Raw genomic sequence first — 24,953 nt, forward strand, 5'->3', positions numbered from 1 at the left:
GTTATACTTATAGATAATCCTGGGTACAGCTATACCAATCTCATGAAAGAGTGCTGTCTGGGGTAGCCCGGTGAGCTCAAGAATGAATCAAAACAGTTACCGTACGCTTCATCGATATTCATTAAATTGCATTGAGGCACCCCAAGCGGTGGCACATTTGTGTAACGAAATCCTGACTTCCGAGTCCCTATCTCAGAAGTGAGTGAAGACTACAAGTATTACTCCACATCCAATTCTCGGTTCCTAGTGACTCTTGCAGAACTGTCACAGACTCTTTACCAAATGCAGCTTTTCTTTTTCATGATTCATCGACCTCCACCCTCCTAAGAACATTCCACTTTTCACGGTCTAGCTGCATAGCCCGCTTGACTAGAAGCTCATGACTATCATCAGTCAAAGTACCACATAGAACAGTACTGCTATCCTGTTCAATCGTAACACGATCGAGAGACACGTAGGCGTTCTTTCGCGGAGCGAAGTTCGGTGTCCTTCTGCGAATAACTTCTAGTGCAGGTTCCGGTGCATCCCCTTGATATGTATCGCCCTCCGATATGATTCCCATGTATTGCTCTCGAACTTCAGAGAGAGAATGCGCGATCCCGCGGTCATTGTGGGAGTAGATTGGGAAGACTTCTAGTGTACCCCTAAAAGGGTTGCTAAACAGGACCACGAAATAGCGCTTTTTGTCAAGAATGGGACCGAATTGGCCTTCGCTTCGTTGGGAGTCTCCTGATAATATACTCCGATCCCGTAAACGAACTGGACTCGCATGGCAAATGATTGAACCAGAGTCAAGTATTTCTTTCTCGGACCGAGCATTGTGGGTTGGGTTGACAGGTTGAGCCGGACCCGACGGTGCTGTAGAGACTTGTTGATTTGGAGATATAGTCAACGTGCTCACAGGAGTTTCGGGGATTGTTTGCCCTGTAAGCAAAGTAGTCGTTGCCGCTGGTGGACGCCATGAGTGCATCTGAGCTAGACTCAGTCCCCTTCCCGTGAAGCTACTTTGTGGACGATTTCTATAGTTGGAATTATGATTCCGAGAGGCATTGTGACGTGGTAAGAGTATCTGCGATGGGGCAAAATCTGACCCAGAAGTTTGAGCGAACCGGCGCTAGTCGGGTGGAGTTGACATCAGCTATCCTTCATTTACGACAAGTATACAGTGCGCGTGATCATGCGGTCCGTGAAGGTCGCTTACCTGAAGATTAGTAGATGGACTCCTATTCTGCGTAGTAGACTTTTGGAACCCTCCAGGGGTGTGGTCTTTCCTTGGGTATACCATATTATCGAAACAGTGGTGGAAAACAGGCGATCCCGTGTGAAAATAATATCAAGATTGAGCGAGATGGGCCATATTTCGCCAAATTAACATCGGTATTTTCCTTCTTTGTGTCTTTGACCGATATACGGTATTTCTTTGCACGGTCGAGTACGCTGAGAAAGGTTATTGTTGAAAAGTTGTGCATAGCTGTTCAACTTCAAGGCCAAGGTTTATAACATCTGAGTGCAACCTTTGACAACTGTGTTAATGCGCTGTGCCATCTTTGTGGTATGCGATGGTGCGTCACAATGGGAAATCGTGGGATGCGCAGGGTGTTGTTCAGGGGCTGTCACGTGATTGATAACCTGCCTACGTGTTGGCAAACGAGTGAAAGCCACCTTCACTTGACTAGCAAGACCAGCGTTGTCACGGTCTTTTACAACTCAATAAAATACCCGTCTCACCATTTCACGATCAGAATATCTTCCAATTACCAGCCTCCCTCACGTTGAATCCCCCGGCTTGACTTGCGAGCTGCAGACGTGCTCCATTAGACACAAATGATGGGAATGACGAACCTCATCGAACGCTGCCTCTGGAGGCAGCGTATGGCTTCTATCTTCCCCCAACCACGTATAGATTTCTGGAGCCTGCTTCGCGTTATGTACAGTCGTCTGTTGTTCTGGAAGTCTCAGAGCACCCAACCTCAAAAACCGACGATGACAGATACATACCACACCTTAAATGGTCAAAAAGCCTCATGCGGAGAGTCTCAGCTATCAAAGAAGCCCAAATCTGCTTCCGGCAATGGGAACGAAAACGATAGGGCTTCGCAGTTGCCGAAGATGCACGCGGAAACAGATCCCATCCCACGAAAACTAGCTATAAGGGACTTTCATACATCACATGAAGCGGACGCCAATTACTTCCCGGGACCTGCAAAGATGGCTATCGTGGGCGATGAATCACCAGGTCTCATTGCCCTTCTTCTGTCGCGTGAGCTCTCCCAAGGCTTACAGGATGCTTTACTGGCAAAGCGAGAGCTCCGTACTACAACAGTTGCAATAGAGCAGCAGCGACAGAATATACACCAGAAAGATCAGCACACCTTCGTCCATCTCATAAGACAAGAAAAGCAGTTGAGGAGATTGGAAAAGAAAGCGGCCCAAGGCAATGATCTTCCTGAAAACGAACACCAAACTCTGAAAGAGCTGCAACAGGAAGTTCACACGCTAAACAATAAGCGGGATGACTTCGTAGATCAGACCGAGGAGCTGAATGAAGGGCTGAAAGCAGTCCAAGATCGTTGGGAATACCTTCAGGAAGCAGTCGATCAAACTCTAGACGAAGTCTTCGTCGGCTGTGGGATCCTTTTGCCCCTGGGGCAGCTAACAAATCGTGAGGAGCTACAACACGAAAATGGCGATTCGAGGCAAGGAACATTGATGGGTTCTGGAATTGGAGGATTCCTGTATCCGCAAGACCAACAAATATCTGGATCTATGGAGCAAGCGGAGCGGAAAGTGGCAGACAAGAGATCCCTTTACCAGCATGCGTATCGAGACTTCGAAGCACACTACGACCAACACGCGTATAGGTATGATGTCGAATTTGAAGCTTATGCCAAAAGCCAGACCAATCGCCCCGATGTCGACTTGAGAATGGAGTTCGATCACATCTACCTTGTAAAGCGGTCGAAGCTAACCAGAGAACTCATTGAAGCCGAGGAAGAATTTGAGGCTGCGAAACAAGAAGCAAGAGCAAATGGGTGCTATTGGCATGATTACGATGGCTACTCGCAATGTGCGGACCATCCGGATGACGGGTACCGGGAAAGCGAAGAGAGAGAAATGGCTGCAGATATGGATCGAGATCGAGATCGCATCGAGAAATGGATACTTGATCATACAGGTCCATATGAAGATAGTACTTCGACCTCTACTCCTACCATAGATGAATGGCCGATTGATTCGAAGAGGCCGTTTGACAGCCTCAGTATGGTAGCAGAGGGAGTTGAGCGGAAGCGTATCGACCGCCAAGCTCGCAATTTGGGACATTATTAACTATCCATGTTAACTCAGATCATGGAAAACGTCGTGTGTTTAGGCTCTTCAATTCCGCCCTTTATGATCAGTAGTATCACTATCAGATAGACCAATTTCTTTTTAAAAGAGCCTCTTTCTTGCCATATCTAGGTATTGCATGCAAATTTTGACAAAACCACAGAAGTAATAGTTCCATGCATGCATAAGTGCAGGGAAACTGCTAAATGTTACCTAGACTAGACATTCAAAGGAAGCCCGACATAGCCCTATCAAGCAACTTCCAACCCCCCTCCCGTAACTGTTTGTGAGCAGCTGAGACAAACATGAAGACTTTCATTCTGTTTCAGCGCTCCTTAAATCTGGTGATGAAAGATCGACTCGTGCGAAACCCTCATTAGATCTCCTTGCTGATGTCTAGGATCACGATGCTGTGGTTCTGTAGCCGCGCAATGAACTCGGCGTGTACCAATCGGCAGCTTGCCGGTGTCAGTAAGCCGACGATCTCCATAGTTGCCCTTGGCTTGATAGTACATGTATCCAAGCGCACGTACGAATTCGGTCTGGGTGTGAATTGAGGCCACCCCTCTGTCTTCACCACCTCCAGCTCCTGTCACGGAGCACGATTCAGGTAATCTGTATCACTCTGGAGCTTGATTCCCATGTACTGTACCTTTGCCCAGTCAGGGACGCTCAATAGGCCGGTACCGTTGCGTCTTGTAATGAGGCATGCTTGGAGCTTCCCCCCGGGCCATTTTTGGTAGATCACGTATGGCCGTGATTTCTCGCCCGCAATTGGCAACTCGTGGATGACAATGTGCCCAGGGTGGATAGCGCCTGTCGGAATGGGAGTTCGGACAGCAGGAGCAGCAGGTTGAAATCCTAGGCGGAATCCGAGGCTTGGGGATGTCGCAGATTCTTCCTCTCCTCGCCGCCAACTTCGCCCACTCGTGAATTGAGTCGAAACATATGTCGTGCGGCGAGACTGGTGATGTGTACGATGGTGAGCGTTGGAGTGGGGAGCCTTCGTCCTGTTGCTTTCTGGGCCATTTGCATGTTGTACAACCCGATGGGGACCTGCCAGGTGATGGCCAAATCAATGTATACGCCATCTGGAACCACCAAGCTAAAATAGATCTGGACTAGTATAGAGCAAAACCCTAACCTAACCATTCTACGACCTACGATGCAGTGGGGACAGCTAAAGCCCACCCTATATCCATTTTATCGACTCTCAGTGCTTGATTTCACACTCCAGATTCATTCAAGGGTTCGCCGTTCAACTTCACATACAAACTATTGTTGACGCGCTGCGTCATAGTTTCGTGCAGATTCCTAAAGCTCTGATCGGTCAGTCTATGGGCAAACCTCGTCTCTGCAGTGGGGATAATCGATGTAGGTTCTAGGACAACGTAAGACGAGGCTCGCGGAGTGAACTGGCTGTTGAGGGTCATTTCAAGGGCTGGCCCTGGAGCATCTTCGTGATGCGTATTGTCCCCTTGACGCTTGATGCTCATGTGCAAGGCCTTGATATCATTGCGGAATCCCCCAATACCCTGACCATCGTAGGATTTTATTGGAAGCGCGCAGAGAGGTGCCGAGGGAAGCTTCCACCAAATGACCCAATATCGCCGTTTTCGGTCCTCGTGCTGGTGGCTGGCGATGTCTCCGCTTTCTAGACTATGAAGGCGGTTGTAGATGCGGAAGATGGTGGCCCTTCCCCCCTTCGCCCACGAGCCGCATAGTCTCCATGAGCCCGTTAATCTAATCGCCCTCCACACAGCCATCCTCATCGCCCTGTTCGACCTCATCTTCCTCGCATCTGCTGTGCTCGTCGCCCATTGTGATGTGGTACGTAGAACCCGCGTCGACGTCTTAGACGGGATTTGAGGTAATCGAGGTTGGGCAATGGAATTGGTGTCTGGAGCCGTGGCGGTGACGCATAAACTGGCCACCGGGGATGGAATTTTCGTGGGCCAGGGGTTGTCATCGGAGTCTCAGGTAAGATATCTTGAAAACGCTGGCAGATGTCATTCGTACTCCGTCTATGCATCCCCATAAAACGCGAATCCCCCATCAACTGAGTTGTCCGGCAGCTGGATTGGTGAATCGGCCACGTGGAGTGTATGTCTGCGTCTCGAGGTAGCGTTTCACGGGTATAGAACAAGACGAGATCTACGGTTGTGTTGGGGAGAGAGAGAGCGCGCGGCGCGTTTGTTGTGATCCCAACCCGTGCCTCGCCCAACGTAATTTCCCTGCCGCGTCCTCACTCAGCCTATATAGTTCAAGTAAAATGCAAAACCCATCCACTAACCCGCCCCTCTAGCTCAGTTGGTCGGCCACATCGTGTGTAAGCCCGTCGGCCGGATCCCAGGCATCATACCTCGCGAGGTAGCGTTTCACTACCGTCGACAAACCTCACCTGGGTCTTGAGTTCGATTCTCGACTCGACCTTTCCGGTGTTAAAAAGTCGAGTTGACTTCGGGCGGCCTGGTTCGTAGAGAGGCTTGGACGCCTGGTTAAGAGACGGTATGTAGTTGGTGCGTGAGGCTGGGAGTGGTCGGTGAAGATGACGGATTGAAAGATACCGCGGGCGGGCGGACTTAGAGAAACCCCGTCCGGGGTGGCTACACCCTCGAGAGAGGGTGGTGTTTTGCTCCGTGGATGGTCTTTTTTTCTTTTCTTTTCTTTTCTGGAGATGTGCGCAGAGCAGCGCAGAGGTGAGAGAATGCGCGCAAGTTTACGAAGACTTGTAGTAAATGCATATAGTATCTTCTACCTTACCTCTTTACTCCCTCCGCCTACCTAAATTTCCTCACGTACCCATCTCTAACCAACTCATCCACCACCTCCGCCCTCGCACTCACCATAACATCAACCCCATTCTCCGTCCAATGCCCCCCATTCTCGTTCCCTCCCGCCTCCACCACAACAACCACCCCATCCAGCTCCGGCATAACCGGCTCCACATACCTCGCTCCCCCCTCCCCAAACCTTACCTCCCACACCCCTGCCCTGACCCAACTCGTCACAATCCCATTCCGCTCCCCCAAAAACGCATCCCAGTACCTCCCCGGCGCATCCACAAATGCCGCCTCATGCAACAGCGCTCCCACCCTCTCCTTATCAAACGACGCCAGCGCCGCCGTGACCTCAGTAGCAGTCTCGCTCAGCGACAGCGCCGGAGCGCCGGATGTCCCGGGGAGCGGCACCGCTGCCGCCGCATGCACGATCGGCGACCCTAGGAATTGCGCGGGCAGGGGCGGGGCCACGCGCGTGCGGAGGGAGAGGGAGAGGGTTAGGTGTGCCACATCCGCTTTCCGCTCCCTTCCCTGCACCGCCGCGCCTGATGCCGTGGCGGGAGGCGGGGAGGTGGCGGCGCGCGCGTGGAGGAGGGAGAGCCAGACGTGCGAGACTAGTGCTGTGTGCTGGCTCACTTTCGTCTCGCGGGTTGGAGTAACGGCGGCGTGGATGGCGAGGATTTCGGGGACGGTGAAGTGTAGGATTACTTTTTTGGAGGCGGCGCGCTGGTTCCAGAGTTCCCACGGCGGTGGGCGGCCGGGGGGTGCGAGGGGGGTGCTGGAGAGGTCGGGGGGAGGGGACATGGCGCTTGCAGCCCAGGAGGGCGCGGAGGGGGTGGGGGCGTAGTAGTCGTAGCGGGTTCTGGAGACGGTGTTGGCGAGAGAGAGGAGGGAGGGGTCGGGGGTGGGAGCGTCGATGTTGCCGGAGGCGCGGTGGGAGAGGGTGGACGGGGAAAAGAGGGGTTCAGGGGTGAAGAGGCTGCGGTCGTGTTAGTATCAGTGACTTTAGGGGTAGTGGAGGTGCTATATCAGGGGCTTTACTTACGGGTCCCTATATATGTTTGCCCAATCCTTCATGAAAGTGATCAACGTCTGCGCGTCACCCAGAACATGTGCCATCTTCACCGCGACGGCTAGAGCTCCACACTCAAAGGCTGTCAACTGGACAATCATCCCTGGAAGTCCTTCGTAGGTTGCAGCATCTGCGAACGCAAGCTTGATGTCTGGGAACAGCTCGTGGGAGGGGAAGCTCGCGGGCTCCCATGACTTCTTAGCCCTCTCCTCGGCATTTAGTAATATTTCAGAGATTTTCAAAGGAGAGTGCGCGACTATAACTTCAACGCCAGGGTCGTTTGCAGAGCCCCATGTTAGCTGGACGCGCTGGCAGCGGTTGGCGTGTCCGAGGGAGGGGTTGAAGGGGGTCCAGGAGAGCTGGCCGCACCATTGGGGATAGTATGAGAGTGTTTTACGAAGGCTGTCAAGGAGATGTGACGGAGAGTAGGGGGTTTGCGTAGGTGGGTCGTAGATCCAGATTGCGCCTGTGGGGGCGAAATGGAGGACTGATGAATCGATAGTTGATAGGGGTTGGGTAGATGATTGAGAGGATGGTTGAGAGGGTTGGAGACGGGCTTGAGATATTGTTTTCAGGTTGAGAGTTTTCGCAGGCATGATGATGAGATGATCCTCGACTTGGGTTGAGAAAAGGGGTATTTACTGAAGCTTGAGTTGAAATGCAGTTGCGAGACTAGAGAATATGTATGAGGACTGAGAGGAGTGACATAGACAGAGGATCAGACTTTTCTACAGAAGATTATCACGGGAACACTTAAGACATAAGGTCTAGTCATAGCTGCTGAAGGAAAAAGCAGTCTCCAACAGAAGGGGAAATTGAAAATCTTGATGCATTTCGACTCATTGTGATGTTTCGCCACCATCGAGACTAGCGTGGTGCTGTGCGGGCCAGGTGGAACTACTTTAGGTAGGTGGCAGCTTCCAAGGTTTGCTGTGGTGGAGTGACTCAACATAATTGCTTGATGTCTGACTCGGCTCAGATGTGTTGTAGCTATGCCGCTGAAAATTGGGAGACAGCATCGTGAGCTGCTGAACATACGTACGGAGTAGTGGTCTGTTCCGTACGAAGGACGAGCGATACGCGCGTAAAATTCCGAGGGCTGGAAGCCCCGCATGCCCGCATGAAGTCAGCCTTACTCCGCCCCAAGTGCCAAGGATGATATTTTAAGCGATCGGCGCTGCAGGCCGCGAATAAGTGTATTTTTGCTATTTTCTAGGACGTATGGACCAGTCGATTACCCTTCATCATGAGTGGCAGTTCAACACCGTGTGGGGTGGTCTGGAGACTTATCAAGATTGCTAATAATGTCGCTCTAGAATCTTAATGCGGTCTCAGAGAACCTCGAGCAGTGCGCCGCAATTGTATGTCCTCACGCTTTTATTCTTGTCTTCATCCAGGACCCTACTTCTTCGACGCTGTTTTTCCATCCCTCTATACTGTTAACCCCAGTCCATAGCCCCAGTCCGGCTTGCACGCTCAAAGAGACTTTGCGATCTGCAATTTCTTGAGCTTTGGCTTTCAGTTGATCCCCTTCTTGGCTATCTCGGCTGTCTCGGGTATGTCGGTTTGAGGTGATCTGTCGCGCTACTGCCCGCTTCGTCATGCCACTGAATTCGGATGCTTGGTCCAGAAGAGGGCTCTCAGACCCAGTCGTGATACGCATGAATGGTAAATCGAGGTCGAGATGCGAAGGTGGGTAGGGCCGGTAGTACGCGCGGCACCTTAACAAAGTAGGAAGAGCAGGTGGAGGACGAGGCTCGTGGGACTCGACTTCAGATAATATCTCCTGAAACGATAGATCGGGGTCTAGAGTAGGACTGTCAACTTCGGACGTGGGAGGCGAAGACGATGCCAAGATATCTTCATGTTCTGGATACACCAGCTCGCCTTTTGGGGACCGGAAGAAGCAGATAGGCGATGCGAATCGATCGAAATAGTCTTCTTGCTTCTTGAAGAAGACCTCACGTGATTCAAGGAGGGCAGACGTCGGTAAAGCAGCGTTATGCGCGTAGTCTTTCCATGAAGACTTTGCAGCTTTTGGCGCCCGTTTCGGGGGCTTTGGGGTTGCTACTTCTTCCGCCTCTTGCTGTGCCCACCAGTCCATGAGGCTGTCGCTCCCGTAGGATTCGTCTTGAGCCTCATACACAGGGCTGCTATCAGGTTTGATAATTGCCGCAAGCTCATCGGGGAAGACCCAGTCAACGACGGGATTGTTGACAGCTGCGGCGCCAATTCGGCTGGAGCCAAGCTTGCATTCTGTTAGTGCAAGCATTGCCGCAAGCCCACCTCCGACGAGCTCGCCATACACGCCTAATCGCGCAAGTTTACTCGTAGTGCGGCCATTTGTGGGTCCTGTCGTGGAGGATCTGACTAGGTTCTGAAGGATCCAATCGTACGCTGTCAGAACATCGTGGACAGGGGTTGGAAACTGATGGCGCTCGGAGCGTCGGTAGTTGATGCGTACTACAGTGCTGCTGGACGAAGCCAGGAGTGCAGATAGAGACTGATCTTCATAGTCGTCTGGCTGCCCGGGGAGTGAGAGCCCAGCGGGGAGGTAGATCAGCACCGGCGCCGGCTGAGTAGTGAGATGTCGGGATCGGTATATACTGGTGATTGTTAGCGCAGTTCCCGAATACCGATGCCAGTTCAAGCACGAGAAGATGCTTCAACAAAGCATACATGCAGACAGGGAAATCGATATCATGTGACTGCGAAGCGGGCCAATCTGACTCGGCAAGATAGAGATGTGCGGGCTGGGAGAGGAAGAGAGGAAAACTAGCGATCCCGAATCCCGCAAGTGGAGGGAAGCTGGTGGAACTCTCGGCAGAAGATGCCCAGGCAGCCAGGGCAGGTGGGCAGCAACCGGCCGGGCCAAGTCGACCAGGGCATGCCTGAGCAAATACGAGGCCTTGCGGAGAGTTGGTTGTGACTTCATCGCACAGGAGATCGACTGCTGGCCGTCCACAGCAGGGCAGGACTGCGCAAGAGGATAATAGCTGCACGCAACGAGGCGGAGCAAAGAGACGTGCATGCACCACTGACCTCAGCGTAACGGCGCCGTTGGACCGACACGGAACCACGACGTGTTCGGGAGAGAACTGGCGTGTGGAGAGCGGACTGCATCTCAGCCGTGTCGCAAGCGGGCGCGGGAGGCGTGGTCGCAGCTGGTCGAAGGCGAGTTGCGGGCGTCGCGGCAGCAGGTGCGACGGCATGTGTCTCGCAGTCCAGCAGGCTCGCGGGGTGTCGATAGCCGTTGCGTGGTGTTGAATTCACCGCGGACTGTCGCCGTCCCAGTCGCGAGGCTTTCCCCATGCTTGCTAGGCTTGCGCGCTGACTGTCAGGGGCTGGGTGGCAGCGAATTGGCTCGCTCGCGCCCAGCCCTGCGCCGTGGTGATGTCGGTCTCAGCCCGTGGCCAATTTCACCCAAGTCGGCGCCCCCAGCTTGGAAGAGGAGCCCTTCATTCACCTCCTGCACCGCCCCAAGACTCTTCTTCTTCTTTGTCTATCCTTTACATCTCCCACCGCTCTCACGGCGCATACCAACTCTTACCACCCAATCTTTTATCCGTCCTGAACGTGGACCGCCCGTGTACCTGCTCTGCACAGCCGACTCAGTCGCTCCTTGGCCTCGCCCCGAGCCTGGCACACGCTCCCTACAACCACTTCACCTCGCCCACCGCCCCAGTGTGTCCGGTGACCCTCTGGCGACCTAATTACTACTGCAGAATTGATTATCCGCCCTCGTTAGCACACATCGGAGCCCACTGCGGGTTTACTGCTGCCACACGCCGTGCACCAGGCTTCAGCCGCACCTGTCGCGACCTTCTGAGCACGAGACCGTCGTGGCCCCTCGCCCGAGACACATAAGGAAACATAGAGACACTGGCAGAGCTGGAGGGCCTACAATCGCACCTGTACACACCGGCGGCAGGGTCCAGTACCCCTAGCGACCTTTCGACATGGCCGACGGACGCAACCGCAGGAGCTTCTTCACCCTGCTCAGGAACCTGTTCTGTGCAGCCCTGCTGTACACTGTCATTTTTGGAATCATATCGCTAGCCCGGGACCCCAAGATTGCGGCGAAGGGAAAGCTTGGAATCCCAGCCTTCCTGGACAAGACGGGGCCAGCCGAGCTCATCAAAACCACCAAGGCCGGGCTGGAAGTCAAGTTCGCGTCATCCTCCAAGACAGTCACCATCAACCCTCACGCCAATGTCTTCAATAGGCCAGTCGGTGCTGTCAAGGCGAAGGACGACTACCTAGGCCCTCGGCCCCACGTCGACACTGAGGCTGACCTACACCTGCTGGTAGAGAAGTGCAGAGGCACATACTTGGGGATAGAAAAGATGCGCAACGTGTTCGACTGCCTGCAGTTCTTCGCCAATGACGAGTCGGAGTACTATCACCTCCCCGAAGAAACAAGCCGAGCCAGCATCCAGGACCCTCGCGAGGCCGAGTACAACAACGCAGACGGCCACGATAATACGCTATCCAAGTACGTGTCTACCTCGGACGCCCTCCCGGCAAACAGAACCAATATTGGAACATGTTCTGGCCCTATCATTCCATATCACACCTACTGGACCGGACCGGCCACATGGCGGGTTGAGGCATTCGTTAAGAGCTATCTCCACACCCAAAATCTGGCCTGTTCACGCCTGTTTATCTGGCTGGATAGCGATAGAAACCCGAACGCCGTTCGCGACATGCTCAATAAGGATGCGCTTTTTGCACGATTCCTGCCCCTAGTGGAGCGGGGAGACATCGTCCTAATGGCTTGGAAGTTCCCCTCTCGGATTCCCATTCCCAAGGCCAACGACACCATTGACGGAGTGGACTACTACAAAAGCCCCTCAAAGCCCAACACCAATGGCGAAAAAGTTGTCGCTGACGGGATCATCGAGGACAAGGATGGTCAGCAGTGGCTCGTGCTTACCCCGAAGCAAATGACGTTCCTCCCTGTCGCTGTGTCTGACGCAGTGCGGTTCGTCGTCCTGCACGTCTATGGCGGATCTTACTATGACATGGACGTACTGATGTTGCGAGATATGCGCCCATTGCTGTTACCCAAGGAGCACTCATTTGCCGAGCGCTGGGCCGCGCACCCCCACCCAGGCGACTACAACACCGCGATTATGTCGCTAACAGCCAATTCGTCACTGTCGTCCTACTTACTCCGCGGTGGCGTGCGCATGGGCATGAACTTCCATCCCCGAGTTCTTGGCAGGATGGCGTGGAAGGATGGACGAGACCAAGAATTCCTCATGCTGGAGACCGCAGCATTTGACCCTATCTGGACCGAATTCAACTGGGATAGGGAAGGACGATGCACAGTCCCTTGCTTGCGAGACTACGGCGCAGCCTTCAAGGGCAAGCAGGGCGCATTCAAGGATGAGTGGGAGAGTTACGATGGGCCACAGCTGGAAAAGATCGATCTTGCAACAGCTGGGGTCAAGGAACTGCGGTTACGAGACGATTCAACCAACGAAATCGACACCGCCGCACCAGCACCAGTCATGAAGAGGGATCGAGAAGACAACACCCCCGTATCAGCCGCAGCGCCCACACCAGCCGTCGAACCGCTGGAATCATTCAGCGCCACGACCGACGAGGAAGCCGAGCTGCGAAAGGCGGGCGTCGTCTCTGACTACATCCTCGAGGAGGATAAGTTCGCGCCCAACAACCGCACCCTCGAGAACTTCTTCCGCGGCGCCTGGACCTACCACATTCACAACCAAGTAAGCTTAAATTTCTAAATCCCAGCACTCGACCCGACGCCATGTTATTTCCCTGCACACCATATCCGCCGTTCGCTGCGAGATCGAGTTCTGCGGAGCCGAAATTCTGCGATATTCGCACTGTGTGATTCCTGTTGCTTATCTTCGCTACTACCTCCAACCAATCACGAACCCTGCTAACAAATCACTTTTTTAGTGGCTCAAGCACCCGGAACCCTCGTCTTGGATCTCCATCCTCGAGCACGCCCATGACGGCTTCTTCGCAGGCACTCGCACAAACATGTACGGCGAGAAGTGGCGCGGACCTCCACTCATGCCCTACAACTACTGGCCCGAGTTCGTGTGATTTCCGTCAGCAGCTTCGACTTGTCCAAATTTTCCGCATTGCGTTCCTGCTCCCTTTTACGCAGATCCACGAGCTCAAGCGTGTTACGTTTTTTCTGCGTTATGCGCGGTGTAATCCACGGCGTTCGGCTCCTGGGTAGAGGCTTCCATCTCATCCCTACCCACCCCCCCTCCTCATCTTCCCTTTTTTTTTTTCAATCGCCCCATTGTTTCCATTCTATAGAAGGAGAGGCATGGGCATTTCTCTCAACTGTTTTTGCGATTTTAGGCCGCTTTATTCCTGCCGCGCCCACGGGGACTGGAGTTTCTGTGTTTTTTCGACGTGCAAAAACATTGCCTCGTATAAAAAGCCCGGGGGGGATTTAGCAAACTCTCCCATGTTTTGCTGTGTCTACTTTCTCTTGCGCGCGATTCTAGCGTCGCTGCAGCCCACGGGCTTTTTTGCTCTGTTCGTGTTTATGTCTTTGTTGTTTTCAAGAGGAATATATGCATAGAGATGGGGCTGTGCGTACATAGAAGATTAGTGGTTGGTTGGTTGCGTTTGAGGGAAGGTGCAGGTACAGAGAGGATCATATATGCCAGCTGCGGTACAGCGGCGATGTCGATGGATACAGATGGGATGTTCAAAAATACAACCATTACATGACCGTAGTTCCAGCAAGCGATCCGATTTGTTGGCGACAATTGGTGCTGTCAATGCTGTGACGACGCTAGGGCTCCGAGCTTGAAGAAAAGAAACGATTCACGCCACACTATGCTCCCGCCACAATCTCTCTTCATGCCTCGAATAAGAAAAGATACTCCTCATCCTCATTCTCATCCCTCTCTCCCATCTCCGCCACCACCCACCCCCTCCTCCCCTCCCCTCCCTTCCCCTTCCTCAGCACCGCCCCCACTCACCCCCGCCTCCTCTCCAACCCCTTTTCAGAACCCCCCACCGCCCAGCCTTCTAAACCACAGCGGCCCCAGCACAACTCACCCACAGAAAAGAGGCACACATCAACAAAGACCAAAGCAGAACACGAAAAACGATCTTGCCCCTGAGTCTTCCTACCACGGCGCAATCTAGCCACGGTCTTCTTGCCACGGTCTGGCTGGAGTCTCTCGCCCGTGGGTCTGGCCGACACTCTGGCTTTTCAACGATTTTTTGATTTTTTGATTTTTTTTTTCCCCCCAGATTTGAGCGGCCAAGAGAGTTGCTGTGTTTGGACGTGACGTGGTGGTGTGTGCTATACTTGGGGCTTTTGGAAGGGGGGGGGGGGGGGGTTTGGCGTGGATGGTTGAGGAGCGTGAGGGAGAGTGGTTTTGGGGTAGGATGGAGGCAGGAAGGAAGGAAGGAAGGGGAGCTTATATGGACGGGTGTCTTAGTTAAGGAGAGCATTTTGCTTGGTATGCAAGGAGTCTAGAGTATTCATTCCTGCGAGTGCTTCACGCTGCCCTAATCCACTCCTCATTCCTTTTGCGCCATCGAGCACAGGCGAAAGGGAGTACCAGAGAGTATGCAACACGGCGTGAAATCTTCCTTCCCCCCCAATACCTGTCCTCTAGCCCATATCTCGCTCATACATCTCCGCCATCCCCGCAGCGAGCGCCAGCACCTCGATGCCTTGCTCTCGCCACCTCTATACATACAGCGGTCCATTCCGCTCGTTTCAACAACCCCTTATTCCTCCCCGCCCTCCACAGCTAAGCTGGTAATGACCCCATCCAACGCACCCTACTTCATCGGACTCGGACTCCCAATCGCCAACCCCCTGCCAAACCCCGTCTTGCGCGGCGTCGGCCCCGAACTCGGCGTGTCGCTCCTCTGCCCCGGCTCCGGCGTATCGCTGCGCCCCCCCGCGGTGCTCGGCCTCACGCCCTCACTCCCGGGAGCCCTGAAGCCCACATCGCGCCCAATCGAGTATATATCATTGAGCATCTGCTCCAGCACGCCGGCATCCACAAACTCCTGGTGCTTGCGCCACAGCTTCAGCGCCGTCGTCGCGTCCTCAATGCTGTCGTGGTTGCTCTGCTGGATCTTCTCCTTCAGCACACACCAGGCCAGGAACTTGAGGTTGAGCTTGCGGTGGAGCGAGGGCTTGAAGAAGAGGTCGACCGTGTCGACGACCTGCCGCTTCGGCACGTGCATGTTGATGGTGCGGAAGTCGTTGGCGAGGCTGTGGCCGACGAAGACGCAGCCCTTGTTCAGCAGCAGCCAGAGCTTCTTGTACGCGAGCTTCAGCCCGATGGGCGAGTGTGGCGACGTCGAGCGGTCGAGGTCGCCCGGGTTGATGCCCGACCACACCGTCAGGTAGTCGACGATGGGCTCTGTCACGGCGATGTAGTCGTCGATGAACGGGAGGCGCGCGAGCTCGCCCGAGCCCCGGCACACGGACACGCGGCCCAGGCCTTTGCGATCGGGGCGGATGACTTCGCGCGTGCCGTCTGCGCTCATTTCGATCTCTTCCGATTGGAGGCGGATGAATTCGGCGTCGATTGCGACGGGAAAGCCCGAGTATGGCATTTCGGTGTACGGATCTAGGAGCTTGAAGCGGTCTTCGGGAGGCTCTGGTTGGGTAGACCACCAGCGGAACAGAACCTGTGTATCCAAATTCTCTTTCCACGTGTTGTCGATCATGTGTCTGGCACTTTTCTTCTGATAGGTGAGCACAGCAGGCAATTTCCAAGTCGGCTCGAACCGTAATGCTTCGTCTTTTGGAATTGGGCGGACGAGGAAGTCATTGAATAGGTACCATTTTTCCGCTGACGAAGGTTCCGGAGAAGATATGCTGGTGTTGATCATGGAAACAAGATGGGGCTTCTGATGTTCACCGCTGTTGATATCTGCTACAACACCAATGAGCTCGTATATCTCCATTTTGTAAACCCCTCGCTGGAGGTGTTGATTGATATCAATCCCTTCGTAGCAAAAGAAATTGCCTTGCTCGACGATAATGCCGATTTCCGTAGGCAGCCAATTTGGAGTCGCCCACAGTTGCTTAGCTTCGTGGCTTTGGATCGCTGCGTTAAGCATCAAGACATCCGGAACCGACTGTATGGTCTTCTTCTGGTTCATTTGCGTATACCGTCTGCACTTGGGACACCACCCTCGTGGTTGGTCCTGCCTCTCGACACTCGCTTTTAGGATTTGTGAGAATGTTGGTGGAGGCCTTAGTTTGGCCGTATGCTTCGGTGGATATATCAATTCGTTTACGAATGTTTTCCCGTCTGTCAGGATCTCATTTCGGCAGACTCCGCATCGCATGCTGGCCCAGGCCTGTGTTTCAAGGGCCTCATCCAGTGGGGATCGATCAGAGGGATACGGACCCATCCTACGAAACTCCTCTGAAATCTTGTGAAACAAGAACCGGTTGAAGTTCTGAATCATGGTGGTTAGGGCAACGTTTGGAGACAATTCCTCAAGCACATTCAGTGACGCTGCATTCGAGAGGCTGCTGAAAGTCTTTAAGAAGTTAGACGCTTGACAATTCACCCCGTTAGCTTTTTCGAGCATGTCGACCAGGAACCCGAGTTCGCAGAGAAGACATGTCTCATAAAGACATGATGAAGCAGTATGGTAAAGAGCGAGATTTCGTATCCAAGGGGTGAACCGGCACAGCTGAAGTAGTGGATTGGCGTATGAGTTTGCTATGTGAGTTTCTAGTCCCGAGAACGTGGTTTGGTTATAGAAACTGCTAATTGTAAGCATGTCGAATTTAGGGCGGGAGAGAAGGCTTACGCGAAATCAAAATCATCGACTCCATACTTGCTGTATTTGATTTCCACGTTACCATACATGGCAGGGACATCTTTCCGCGTCACGTCGTCCAGGTGCATGTCCGTTAAGGTCTCCATAGTTTCTCGAGCTTTTAAATTCACGTCGCTGGCCGATTGAGCTGATCGTGCCTTCTCGCTGAGAAATTTGGGGGCGTTGAGAGATTCGTTGATCCGATCAGGAAGACGGGTATCCTCAATCTGGTTTCTACGTTTAGTATTGGGATTACGCGCCCAGAAGCCCATCTCTGATTTCACCATGTTGTTCTGTACCACGGGGTCAGGCTTCGGAGGTGGGGCGCCAACCTCGAAGACCATGTGACTCGGCCAAGCAGACAGCAGCGGCTCTTTGTAGGGGGGCATTCCAACTGTGCTCAGTGGTCTAAAAGAGCGGTCAGCGTATTGCCGAGCCAGTAGGTCGATGCGATCAACTTACGTATCAATAGACCAGTCCATGGAAGGTGGTGGGACAGGTTGATCCGCAAATTCCGTGGGATTGGTGTATTCTGGGAAATGTATCTTGGAAGGAGACCCCCAAAGATGGACGTTACAGGTGTTGCTTGCCATTGCAAATGCTTCCCCAGAGGGCGCGATCTCGAATCCCGTCAAAAACGCGTCATAGAGATTTACTTGACGGAGGTTGGCTGTATCAGGGTTCATGAGATCGATTACTTGCATCTGACCGTTCTGAGACGCAATGATACTTGTCGTGGACATTCGAGGATGCATTCTGACAAAGGCTGCGCCGGTGTGGAAAGGTATGGGCGGTAGTGCGGACAGTGTCTTTAAAGAGAAGACATTAGTGAACGGATCTAACATGAAGCCATACTGCTGTCGAGGAGACCAGCCGCAAGTTACAAGGAAGTCGGCTTTCGCGTCCATATCATTGATTGATCCGGCGTGCGCCTTAAATGTGTGAACCAAGTTCAAGTTTCCTGAGTCGAGGATATGCACCTCTCCGCCGTCTGTTGCCGCGCAAACATACTGTCCTGTCCTCTTCATAATAGTATAATATGACGCGGTAGGAATCTGGCTTATATCAGTTATTGCCACTATACAAGTCCGAGATACATCACTAACCGTTTCCACGATAATCCCTTTATCAACGTTCACTTTGAACATATGATCCTGGCATCCTGCTACAAGCACTTCTCTAGTCCCCTTGGAAGTGAAATTCATGCATCGTAAATCCGCGAAGACGTCGTCGCTACGCCACAATATCAGTATCCAGCCTTCAGTCCCAAGTATTGACCACGACGTACGCAAGATGCCATTGTGTCAATCCGCGGCGGATGGCAAAGTGTATGCTTCCCTTCGAAATAGACAATACGCCGTTCTCGGTGAGCAATATCTGTTTAACAGCACCTTCGGATGGAGCGTGTCCTCGATATGACGTGTACCTGTCGAGACTAGAGCCATAGAAGGAGGTAATGCGCCCCTAGAACGGTCAGCTTTCATTCAAATCTGCCGGCCTAGAAGGCGTGAAATGGACGCACATAGTCATTCCCGGTCCATAGGAGCTCTTGAGTGGTATCGAAAGTGAATGTCGTCACCGGTGATGGTGCATGTTGCGGCCCAGGTGGGGGGAGCTGTATGAGGCCGACCTGTGTGAACAATGCTGGTTAAATGAATTCGCGGTTGCGGGGTCTGGACTCTTCTCCGTACCTCGTCCCAGTCTGCCTCCATTCCGAAAATACTCTCACCGAGTGCGTGCTTCCATGGAGGTCTGTAGCAATTCCTAGCAGGCGCGGGTCATGGCGAGAGCTTCGCGCGTTGGGTGAAGGATAGCGGGGCGTGGAGCTTCGAGGCTTCGAGTGACGGTGCCTACGAGGAGATACGAGCCTTCGCAGCAGCGCGAAAGGTCCTGGTAGAGTGAGCGCGCCGCGCCAACACAACGCGCTTCACAATCCGGCTGGCGAAGGCGGCACAATGAGGTACGTCCCACGGTTCGAGGTGGAGCTGAGGCGGAGCTACCCAAGCACCCAAGATCTACGAAGGAGGGTCCGGGTGCACGGCCCTCAAAGTCCACCATTCAAGGATGAACAAAGGCCTTCTTCACAGATCGACAGCAGGTAAAGTATGGAATAGACGCATGAGAGCAGGCTCTTGATTAGAAGCCCAGGGGCATTGAAAGCCCTAAAGCAAGCTGGATATATCAGCTTACTGCCTTTCACTCTGTATTTGATATGAATAGAAGCTTGGCGATCGCAGGATACATCGAGCAGTATACTAGGTGACATTTGGATGGGACCTCACTATATAAGTATTCCTTCCACAGCATTACGTTAGAGCTTCCATCAGGTTGTCCCAAAACCCTAGATCATACACATTCTCCACCTCCGCTAGCCGCCAACACCGCTCCCAACTCCCCTCCTGAGCGGCCTCTCGAAGACGCCGGGACAACTGCTGAGGCGGTTGGCCGTCCCTGGTGCGCACTAGAAGATGTCTGCCCGAAACTGGCCATGACGTGGGTGGTTCCTCCAGTTCACGTTCCGGATCTAGATGATTATCTTCCTCTTTGCTCTTCTGCAGTCCCAAGAAGACGACCCCGTCGTACATGTCATCTCGCCAGTCAGCCCACTTGCTGCTCTCATTGGTCGTCATACCCGCCCATATAAGGTACATGTGGTAGCCTAGTAAGCCGAGGGGCATGGGCCAAGTCAGAAGAGCTAGAAGCCCGACTCCGGCAATGGATACAGAGCCGATGTCCAAGGCTATGGATAGGTAGGTGATTAGGTAATGCGTGCGTTCCAAAATGGAGCCGACCAAAACCGCTAAGCGCGTCGTCTCGGCCGGCTGGGCCGGATATCTGTAATAGTACTCGTATCGCGCATACCGTGCTTTTACTTGTGGCGCAAGCACGAGATAGGCCAGGTATGCTCCATATGCCAGCAGTAGGCCGGTAGAAAGGAGAAGCGCCAGGAACCATTTGTAGTTGCCGCGTCCCAGACAATTATTGACCCAGACACAGTGGTGATCCGCTCGCGCAACACAGGTTTTACAGATACTGCAGTGTTTACTTCGAGCAGGTTTGAGGAGGTGGCAGGTCCGGCATTCGTTCCCTGGGTAGTATAGTATTCGGTCATATGGGTAGTGTCGCATTTGAGCCGTGTGATTAGAGGCCGTGACATGCGTTTGGAGGTTGCGGCGAGCGCTGAGATACGTAAAGAGGTATGGAAGAGGAAGAACGAGAAGTAAGATAGCCTTGTGTTTGGCGAGGAGCTTTGACCAAACAGCAGGGACGAAGAGGGATGCGCTGCCTGTTATAAGGCCTAGAAAGAAAATCTGGTGGTGTTAGCCCAAGATAAAGCTGAGAACAACCAAGATTCATACCACAACAACGGGGTGCTTCTCATGCATAAGATAGTGGCCCAGTCGCGAGCTTCCATTTGTAATACGGCCATTGGTGAGGTATAAATCGACATTCCGCATACCATTCGGGAGGTGTATTATCAGTAAACGGTGGAGGAAGCCGATGGGGGTGTTTCTGTAATGGCGCTTAGAATCGACGTCATCTATTATGGAGCCCACGCATCGTACCTTAGAGCCGGAAGTCTGCCAAAGAAGGCGACAAATGTTATGAAGGAGACAGAGATTGTAAATATCGCAAGTTTCTGGAGCAAAGACATGTCGGCGGGAATAGAGGGCGAGATCGTCCTGAGCTCATGTTGGGGCAGAAGTAATTGAAGTGTGACGCGCCCGGCTGGCTGCCATCAAAGCTGGATACAAATGCGCTGCATTTGAATCCGAAGTACTCGGTTCGGTTTTCTTGTGATTGTTGTTTGTTGGTGAACATGGAGATGTTGAAGGGTTGACATTAGTTTAATGTCTTGGCACTATTTATTGTAGATCGCAGATCGCGTCGCGTCAAAAGACCAACATCCCACGATTTCTGGACTCCAACTCACTCCCTCCACCCTCTGTACACTTTACGACCTCAATTCTATCCAAGACCCGACTCTTTTCCACCGCGACTCCGACTGCAGTCTTCTGAACGCCCTTTTTGGGGCGCAACAGTGCTACCTGGAAACTTCTAGGGATAAACACAGCCGTTCACCATCGTCGGCGAGCCAACGACGGCCTCCCGGAGCTACAGTACAGGACAGCGATATGGCAGAAGTTCGGCCGCAAGTGGTTTATAGCGATGTTGCCGAAGGAGCAGATCTCCAAGGGCAGCTGTTCGCTGGCAAGAAGTTCTTTATAGCTCAGCGCTGTCCTATGCGCTCGTCATTCGTCGAACAAGTCAAAAGCAACGGCGGCAAGGTCGTGCCACTCGAGAAGCTGGCGGACTATATCATTGTGGATCACATGCGCAAAGACATTCCAGCAGGCAGCATCTCATACACGTTTATTGAGCAATCCATCCGGAAAGGCGAGCTGCAAGACCCAGACGACCACGTCGCAGGCGAACCAGCGGGTACGGTGCGAGAAATTGGTTCATTCAGACCGACGAAGAGTGGCCGCATTCCATTCACCGCTGAAGACGATAGACAGCTGTACAACTGGATCAAGTCGTATGAACGCGACGGGAGCGCAATCATGGGCAACGTGATTTACAAGCAGTTGGAGGAAAAGGTATGGTCTTCCAGATTTTCCTAACTTCATTGATTGACAAGTGCAGAATCCACGCCACCCATGGCAATCATGGCGAGATCGCTACGTCAAACATTTGCAATACAAACCGCCTCCTGGTTGCGCGCCTACTAATGGCCCACTCTCACCTCCTTCCGATGTACCTCCGTCCGATGTTGACTCAGCCGCTCGCCAGCCCGTTTCCGAACGACGGAAGGACAGCACAGTTTCGAGAAACGCGGATAGAATAAAACAAGTTCGGAGTGAAGTTGAGGAACCGGAAGAAGCAGAACAGCCCCGAGAAGCCGGCTCCCCAGTTTGGAACTCGGAAGACTGGGACGAATTATACAACAATGTTCCCATTATCCAAAACGCTCCGGCTAGAGATTATATAGCGGGCTGGGAGCCATGGGCCCAAGGTACCGACCACACTGCTCAACAATGGCGAGACTTCTACGAGAAAACGGTGCTCCCGCGTTGGGAGAAGGACCAAGACGTAAAGGACACAATTGAGGTGAAGCCAGCTAAGGAGCAACGTCAAAGACCACCATCTCCGAGCGTGATTATCTACACACCAAAGAAAAACACCAAGAATCGGAACTCATCGTCTGCACAGAAACCAAGAAAGTCACCTGTGCAAGCTTCCACTGCGACGATGCAGTCTCTAGCTGTAGGGGACTCTGTAAAATCACGCGACGATCTGATATACGAGCTGATGGGGCATCGAAAAGGCCGGCAACAAATGGTTGCTTACCGATTTTATTTCGAAGCTCATCGACACGAACTCGAGGACTGCGATCCTACTGACTATTGTAAGTAGATTTATGCTGAGCTACTTGCCATGCGCTAAAACTTTGTGAACAGCAGCTCCTCATCGAAAACTTAACCCACGTTGGAAAGCTTTATCAGGAAAGGAGCAAGCCCCTTACTACCAACTAGAAGCTGCCGACAGGGAACGCCATCGCCTAGAAAGTAATCCAACTGAGTACCGGGAATGGCGCCTCCAATATATAAACTCTAGCAAAGGCAATTCTAGCAAACGAGGCCGTGAAGAGGACGACGAAAGTGAGGAAACACAGAAGGAGTTCTCAGACTCACGGAGAAGTAAGAAGCAACGCCAGCAGGAAAGCGTAGCTAATCAGGGCGATGTCCAGAACGAGATGGAGGGCCAAGATCAAGACGTAGTGGATCAAAGCCAAGACGCAATGGAGGACGACCAGGCGGCGGAAAGCAGTCATGAGGACCCGTCCATGGAGCAAAACGCCCAGAGGATATATGTTGATGTTTCGGACGATTCTGAACCCGAGGAGGAAGATGAAGCCCCAGAAGAAGCACAAGAGGCCAGAACTCCGAAGCATCGAGTAATCGACCTGAGCGACGATGAAGATGAAAGTGAGGAGGAGCAGGAAGACGAGGGGCAAGACGAAGTGGAGGAAGTTGATCACAAGGAGCAGACCGTATTTGACGATGCTTCTGCGTCTCCATCTCCTCACCAAAGCCGCTATAAACCCCCCACAGCGCTTGACACGCAGGCAATTCTCGCGGACCCAACACAGGTGCTTGATGTAGGCCTAGCCGACCTCCCCAACTCGCAGGAACATATTCCTAATGTTGATGTCCCCGATCTTTCTTATACGCAGGGAGAGAACCCTGATACCGGCCCAGTCGAACTCCCCGACACGCACTTGGACCATTCGAGCGACCGGTCATCCTCTCCGCTTCCGGACCATGCTGCTTCCGATGGAACATCGCACTCGATCCAGGAATTTCGCAGCTTAGAGCATCTTGAACGCCAGCGCCAGTCTACTCCACCGCTGGACCTGAACATGCCCGAACCTGACATGGACTCAGACGTCGAATGGGACAGCCAAGAGGACCCGGACCCACCTCTCGACGGCGAGGCTACTATGGAGTTCTACCATGAGATGCTAGACCGCGGCTACGACGATGAGCTCATCAGAGACGTCATGCGTGCTTGCATGACTAGAGCCAAGCTGTCGGAAGAGGTATTGGCTAAGGTAGCCCATGGGGAGCCGTGGCCTGAGAGGAGGGGCGTATGGACTGCCGAGGATGATGAAGATCTGGAGTCAACCGATGCGAGACGAGTCCGGAGAGTCATAAAGAAGCATACGGATGACGAGTGGGGAGGGTGTATGGAGCGGCGGACCGTGCTGGAATATATCCGCCAGGTGTCCGAACAACGGCAGGGTTGAGGGCGTAGAGCACTTAACGATGCATACGATATTTTCAGCGAGTGGGCTTCCGAGGGTCATTCGGGGTTGAATACCATCGATCGGGCGCATGGATTGTGCGCTCAGGCTACGGTACCCAGATGGTTGGATTGTGGTCAGCCAACGTGTGGATGACACTTCATGTAACGACCCTGAATAGTACACATTCGATATCTCAATACAGTGCCGTGAGAAAAGTCCGTTGTAGACTTGTCTGTCGCCGTTTGAAGTCCTTCAATACATCCTCGAGACTCTAGACGTCAAGATTCACAAACGTTTTGGACAGTTGGTAAGCTTGCCAGGTCACCTCAGACGATGTCATCTGGCCGTAGATTGGTATCAATCAACGTATATCTGATTACCGGTGCGAGAAACTTTACATCACCTACTCACTGTCAGAGCTACATTAAAGCCCTTCCGACAGTGGTATGAATGTACACAAGAGAGTTTGAACGGAGTCTAAATTGCACTCAGTGGCCCAACGGTTTCGTCACGACAGCCATTTGGAAGTTACCTTGAAATTTGCCTCGACGGACTTGGCGTGATATTTGATTTTCAAAGACGGTCTGAAGCACCTCAGCCAGTAGCAAAATAGATGCAAACAGATTTGAATTTCGGCGTTATCTCATATGTACACTTCTCAACGCTCCAGTCTAGTCCCAAACACGCAGATCACTCATCCACCACGCACACGCTTCGCGGCAATTGAAGCCCCATACAGCACGCCAACCCTTCCTACCAGTCCCACTTCGCGTCTACATCATTTAGCAAAGCGAGGACGCAGAGGCAATACTTAAGCAAACCAAAACCTGAGTTCAACCCCGCCAACAGCCTCTTTCCTCCGCACATGCGCTGCAGCTGCACGCCACGTCTAACTCACTTAGCAGAATGAAGACAGTGCGGAATCATTTTGTCGAACCGAAACCGAAACTCGAACCCACCACCACCCTCGTTCCTCCGCACATGCGCTGCAGCCGTATGCCGTGTCTGATTCACTTAGCAAAGTGCGGAAAATGCGGGAGTGTTTAATCAAACCGAAACCGAAAGTCGAACCCGCCAACAGCCTATCCCTCCGTGCATGTCACTACAAGGCGCGTCTCGGGCGTAGGACTGGGGGGCTTCGGGTCGGATT

General features: G+C 53.0%; 10 protein-coding genes across 10 annotated transcripts; 4 read left to right on the top strand and 6 right to left on the bottom strand.

Annotated features, from left to right (window-relative positions):
* Window positions 1-298: 298 nt before the first annotated feature.
* BDZ99DRAFT_527420 (uncharacterized protein) lies at window positions 299-970 on the bottom strand (the record flags this gene model as incomplete). Its single annotated transcript, XM_033726257.1, has 1 exon — window positions 299-970. The coding sequence occupies one exon, from the start codon at window positions 968-970 to the stop codon at window positions 299-301; it is 672 nt and encodes a 223-aa protein (XP_033569348.1).
* A 956-nt stretch (window positions 971-1,926) lies between these two features.
* Window positions 1,927-3,327, top strand: BDZ99DRAFT_482824 (uncharacterized protein; the record flags this gene model as incomplete). The annotated part of the gene is made up of 1 exon (XM_033722527.1): window positions 1,927-3,327. The coding sequence occupies one exon, from the start codon at window positions 1,927-1,929 to the stop codon at window positions 3,325-3,327; it is 1,401 nt and encodes a 466-aa protein (XP_033569349.1).
* Window positions 3,328-6,107: 2,780 nt separating this feature from the next.
* Window positions 6,108-7,775, bottom strand: BDZ99DRAFT_454723 (uncharacterized protein; the record flags this gene model as incomplete). The annotated part of the gene is made up of 2 exons (XM_033718401.1): window positions 6,108-7,086; window positions 7,153-7,775. 2 exons carry the CDS (start codon window positions 7,773-7,775, stop codon window positions 6,108-6,110), a joined length of 1,602 nt encoding a protein of 533 aa, XP_033569350.1.
* Window positions 7,776-8,362: 587 nt separating this feature from the next.
* On the bottom strand, window positions 8,363-10,391 carry BDZ99DRAFT_454726 (uncharacterized protein; the record flags this gene model as incomplete). The annotated part of the gene is made up of 2 exons (XM_033718402.1): window positions 8,363-9,754; window positions 10,218-10,391. The coding sequence occupies 2 exons, from the start codon at window positions 10,389-10,391 to the stop codon at window positions 8,549-8,551; spliced, it is 1,380 nt and encodes a 459-aa protein (XP_033569351.1). The 3' UTR covers window positions 8,363-8,548.
* A 555-nt stretch (window positions 10,392-10,946) lies between these two features.
* BDZ99DRAFT_202263 (uncharacterized protein) lies at window positions 10,947-13,379 on the top strand. The gene is made up of 2 exons (XM_033713262.1): window positions 10,947-12,917; window positions 13,114-13,379. The coding sequence occupies exons 1-2, from the start codon at window positions 11,139-11,141 to the stop codon at window positions 13,261-13,263; spliced, it is 1,929 nt and encodes a 642-aa protein (XP_033569352.1). The 5' UTR covers window positions 10,947-11,138; the 3' UTR covers window positions 13,264-13,379.
* Window positions 13,380-13,880, top strand: BDZ99DRAFT_202264 (uncharacterized protein). Its single transcript, XM_033713263.1, has one exon. It carries the CDS (start codon window positions 13,496-13,498, stop codon window positions 13,754-13,756), a length of 261 nt encoding a protein of 86 aa, XP_033569353.1. The 5' UTR covers window positions 13,380-13,495; the 3' UTR covers window positions 13,757-13,880.
* A 288-nt stretch (window positions 13,881-14,168) lies between these two features.
* Window positions 14,169-14,916, bottom strand: BDZ99DRAFT_202274 (uncharacterized protein). Its single transcript, XM_033713264.1, has one exon. The coding sequence runs from the start codon at window positions 14,641-14,643 to the stop codon at window positions 14,212-14,214; it is 432 nt and encodes a 143-aa protein (XP_033569354.1). The 5' UTR covers window positions 14,644-14,916; the 3' UTR covers window positions 14,169-14,211.
* BDZ99DRAFT_576783 (PAB-dependent poly(A)-specific ribonuclease subunit PAN2) lies at window positions 14,622-18,972 on the bottom strand. Its single transcript, XM_033728609.1, has 7 exons — window positions 18,684-18,972; window positions 18,515-18,622; window positions 18,281-18,456; window positions 18,099-18,225; window positions 17,455-18,047; window positions 16,984-17,400; window positions 14,622-16,936 (listed from the first exon to the last, which is right to left on the bottom strand). Exons 1-7 carry the CDS (start codon window positions 18,702-18,704, stop codon window positions 14,980-14,982), a joined length of 3,399 nt encoding a protein of 1,132 aa, XP_033569355.1. The 5' UTR covers window positions 18,705-18,972; the 3' UTR covers window positions 14,622-14,979.
* Window positions 18,973-19,139: 167 nt separating this feature from the next.
* On the bottom strand, window positions 19,140-20,818 carry BDZ99DRAFT_468866 (zf-DHHC-domain-containing protein; the record flags this gene model as incomplete). The annotated part of the gene is made up of 3 exons (XM_033721361.1): window positions 20,559-20,818; window positions 20,352-20,505; window positions 19,140-20,303 (listed from the first exon to the last, which is right to left on the bottom strand). Coding segments are annotated over exons 1-3 (1,243 nt in total), but the record flags the coding sequence as incomplete, so codon positions are not given.
* A 310-nt stretch (window positions 20,819-21,128) lies between these two features.
* BDZ99DRAFT_527427 (uncharacterized protein) lies at window positions 21,129-23,803 on the top strand (the record flags this gene model as incomplete). The annotated part of the gene is made up of 3 exons (XM_033726258.1): window positions 21,129-21,593; window positions 21,640-22,402; window positions 22,455-23,803. 3 exons carry the CDS (start codon window positions 21,129-21,131, stop codon window positions 23,801-23,803), a joined length of 2,577 nt encoding a protein of 858 aa, XP_033569357.1.
* Window positions 23,804-24,953: the final 1,150 nt, after the last annotated feature.

The sequence above is a fragment of the Mytilinidion resinicola genome (genome assembly GCF_010093595.1).
Source record: "Mytilinidion resinicola strain CBS 304.34 unplaced genomic scaffold BDZ99scaffold_32, whole genome shotgun sequence".
Taxonomy (NCBI): domain Eukaryota; kingdom Fungi; phylum Ascomycota; class Dothideomycetes; order Mytilinidiales; family Mytilinidiaceae; genus Mytilinidion; species Mytilinidion resinicola.

Excerpts from the sequence above, each read along its gene's own strand:
- BDZ99DRAFT_202263 (XM_033713262.1), top strand. The coding sequence starts at position 11,139 with ATGGCCGACGGACGCAACCGCAGGAGCTTCTTCACCCTGCTCAGGAAC. Across the intron at positions 12,918-13,113 it reads CCTACCACATTCACAACCAA|TGGCTCAAGCACCCGGAACC; the intron begins GTAAGCTTAAAT and ends TCACTTTTTTAG.
- BDZ99DRAFT_202264 (XM_033713263.1), top strand. The coding sequence starts at position 13,496 with ATGGGCATTTCTCTCAACTGTTTTTGCGATTTTAGGCCGCTTTATTCC.
- BDZ99DRAFT_202274 (XM_033713264.1), bottom strand. The coding sequence starts at position 14,643 with ATGCTCTCCTTAACTAAGACACCCGTCCATATAAGCTCCCCTTCCTTC.
- BDZ99DRAFT_576783 (XM_033728609.1), bottom strand. The coding sequence starts at position 18,704 with ATGGAGGCAGACTGGGACGAG. Across the intron at positions 18,457-18,514 it reads TATGGACCGGGAATGACTAT|GGGCGCATTACCTCCTTCTA; the intron begins GTGCGTCCATTT and ends TGACCGTTCTAG. Across the intron at positions 16,937-16,983 it reads GTCGATGATTTTGATTTCGC|TTTCTATAACCAAACCACGT; the intron begins GTAAGCCTTCTC and ends TACAATTAGCAG.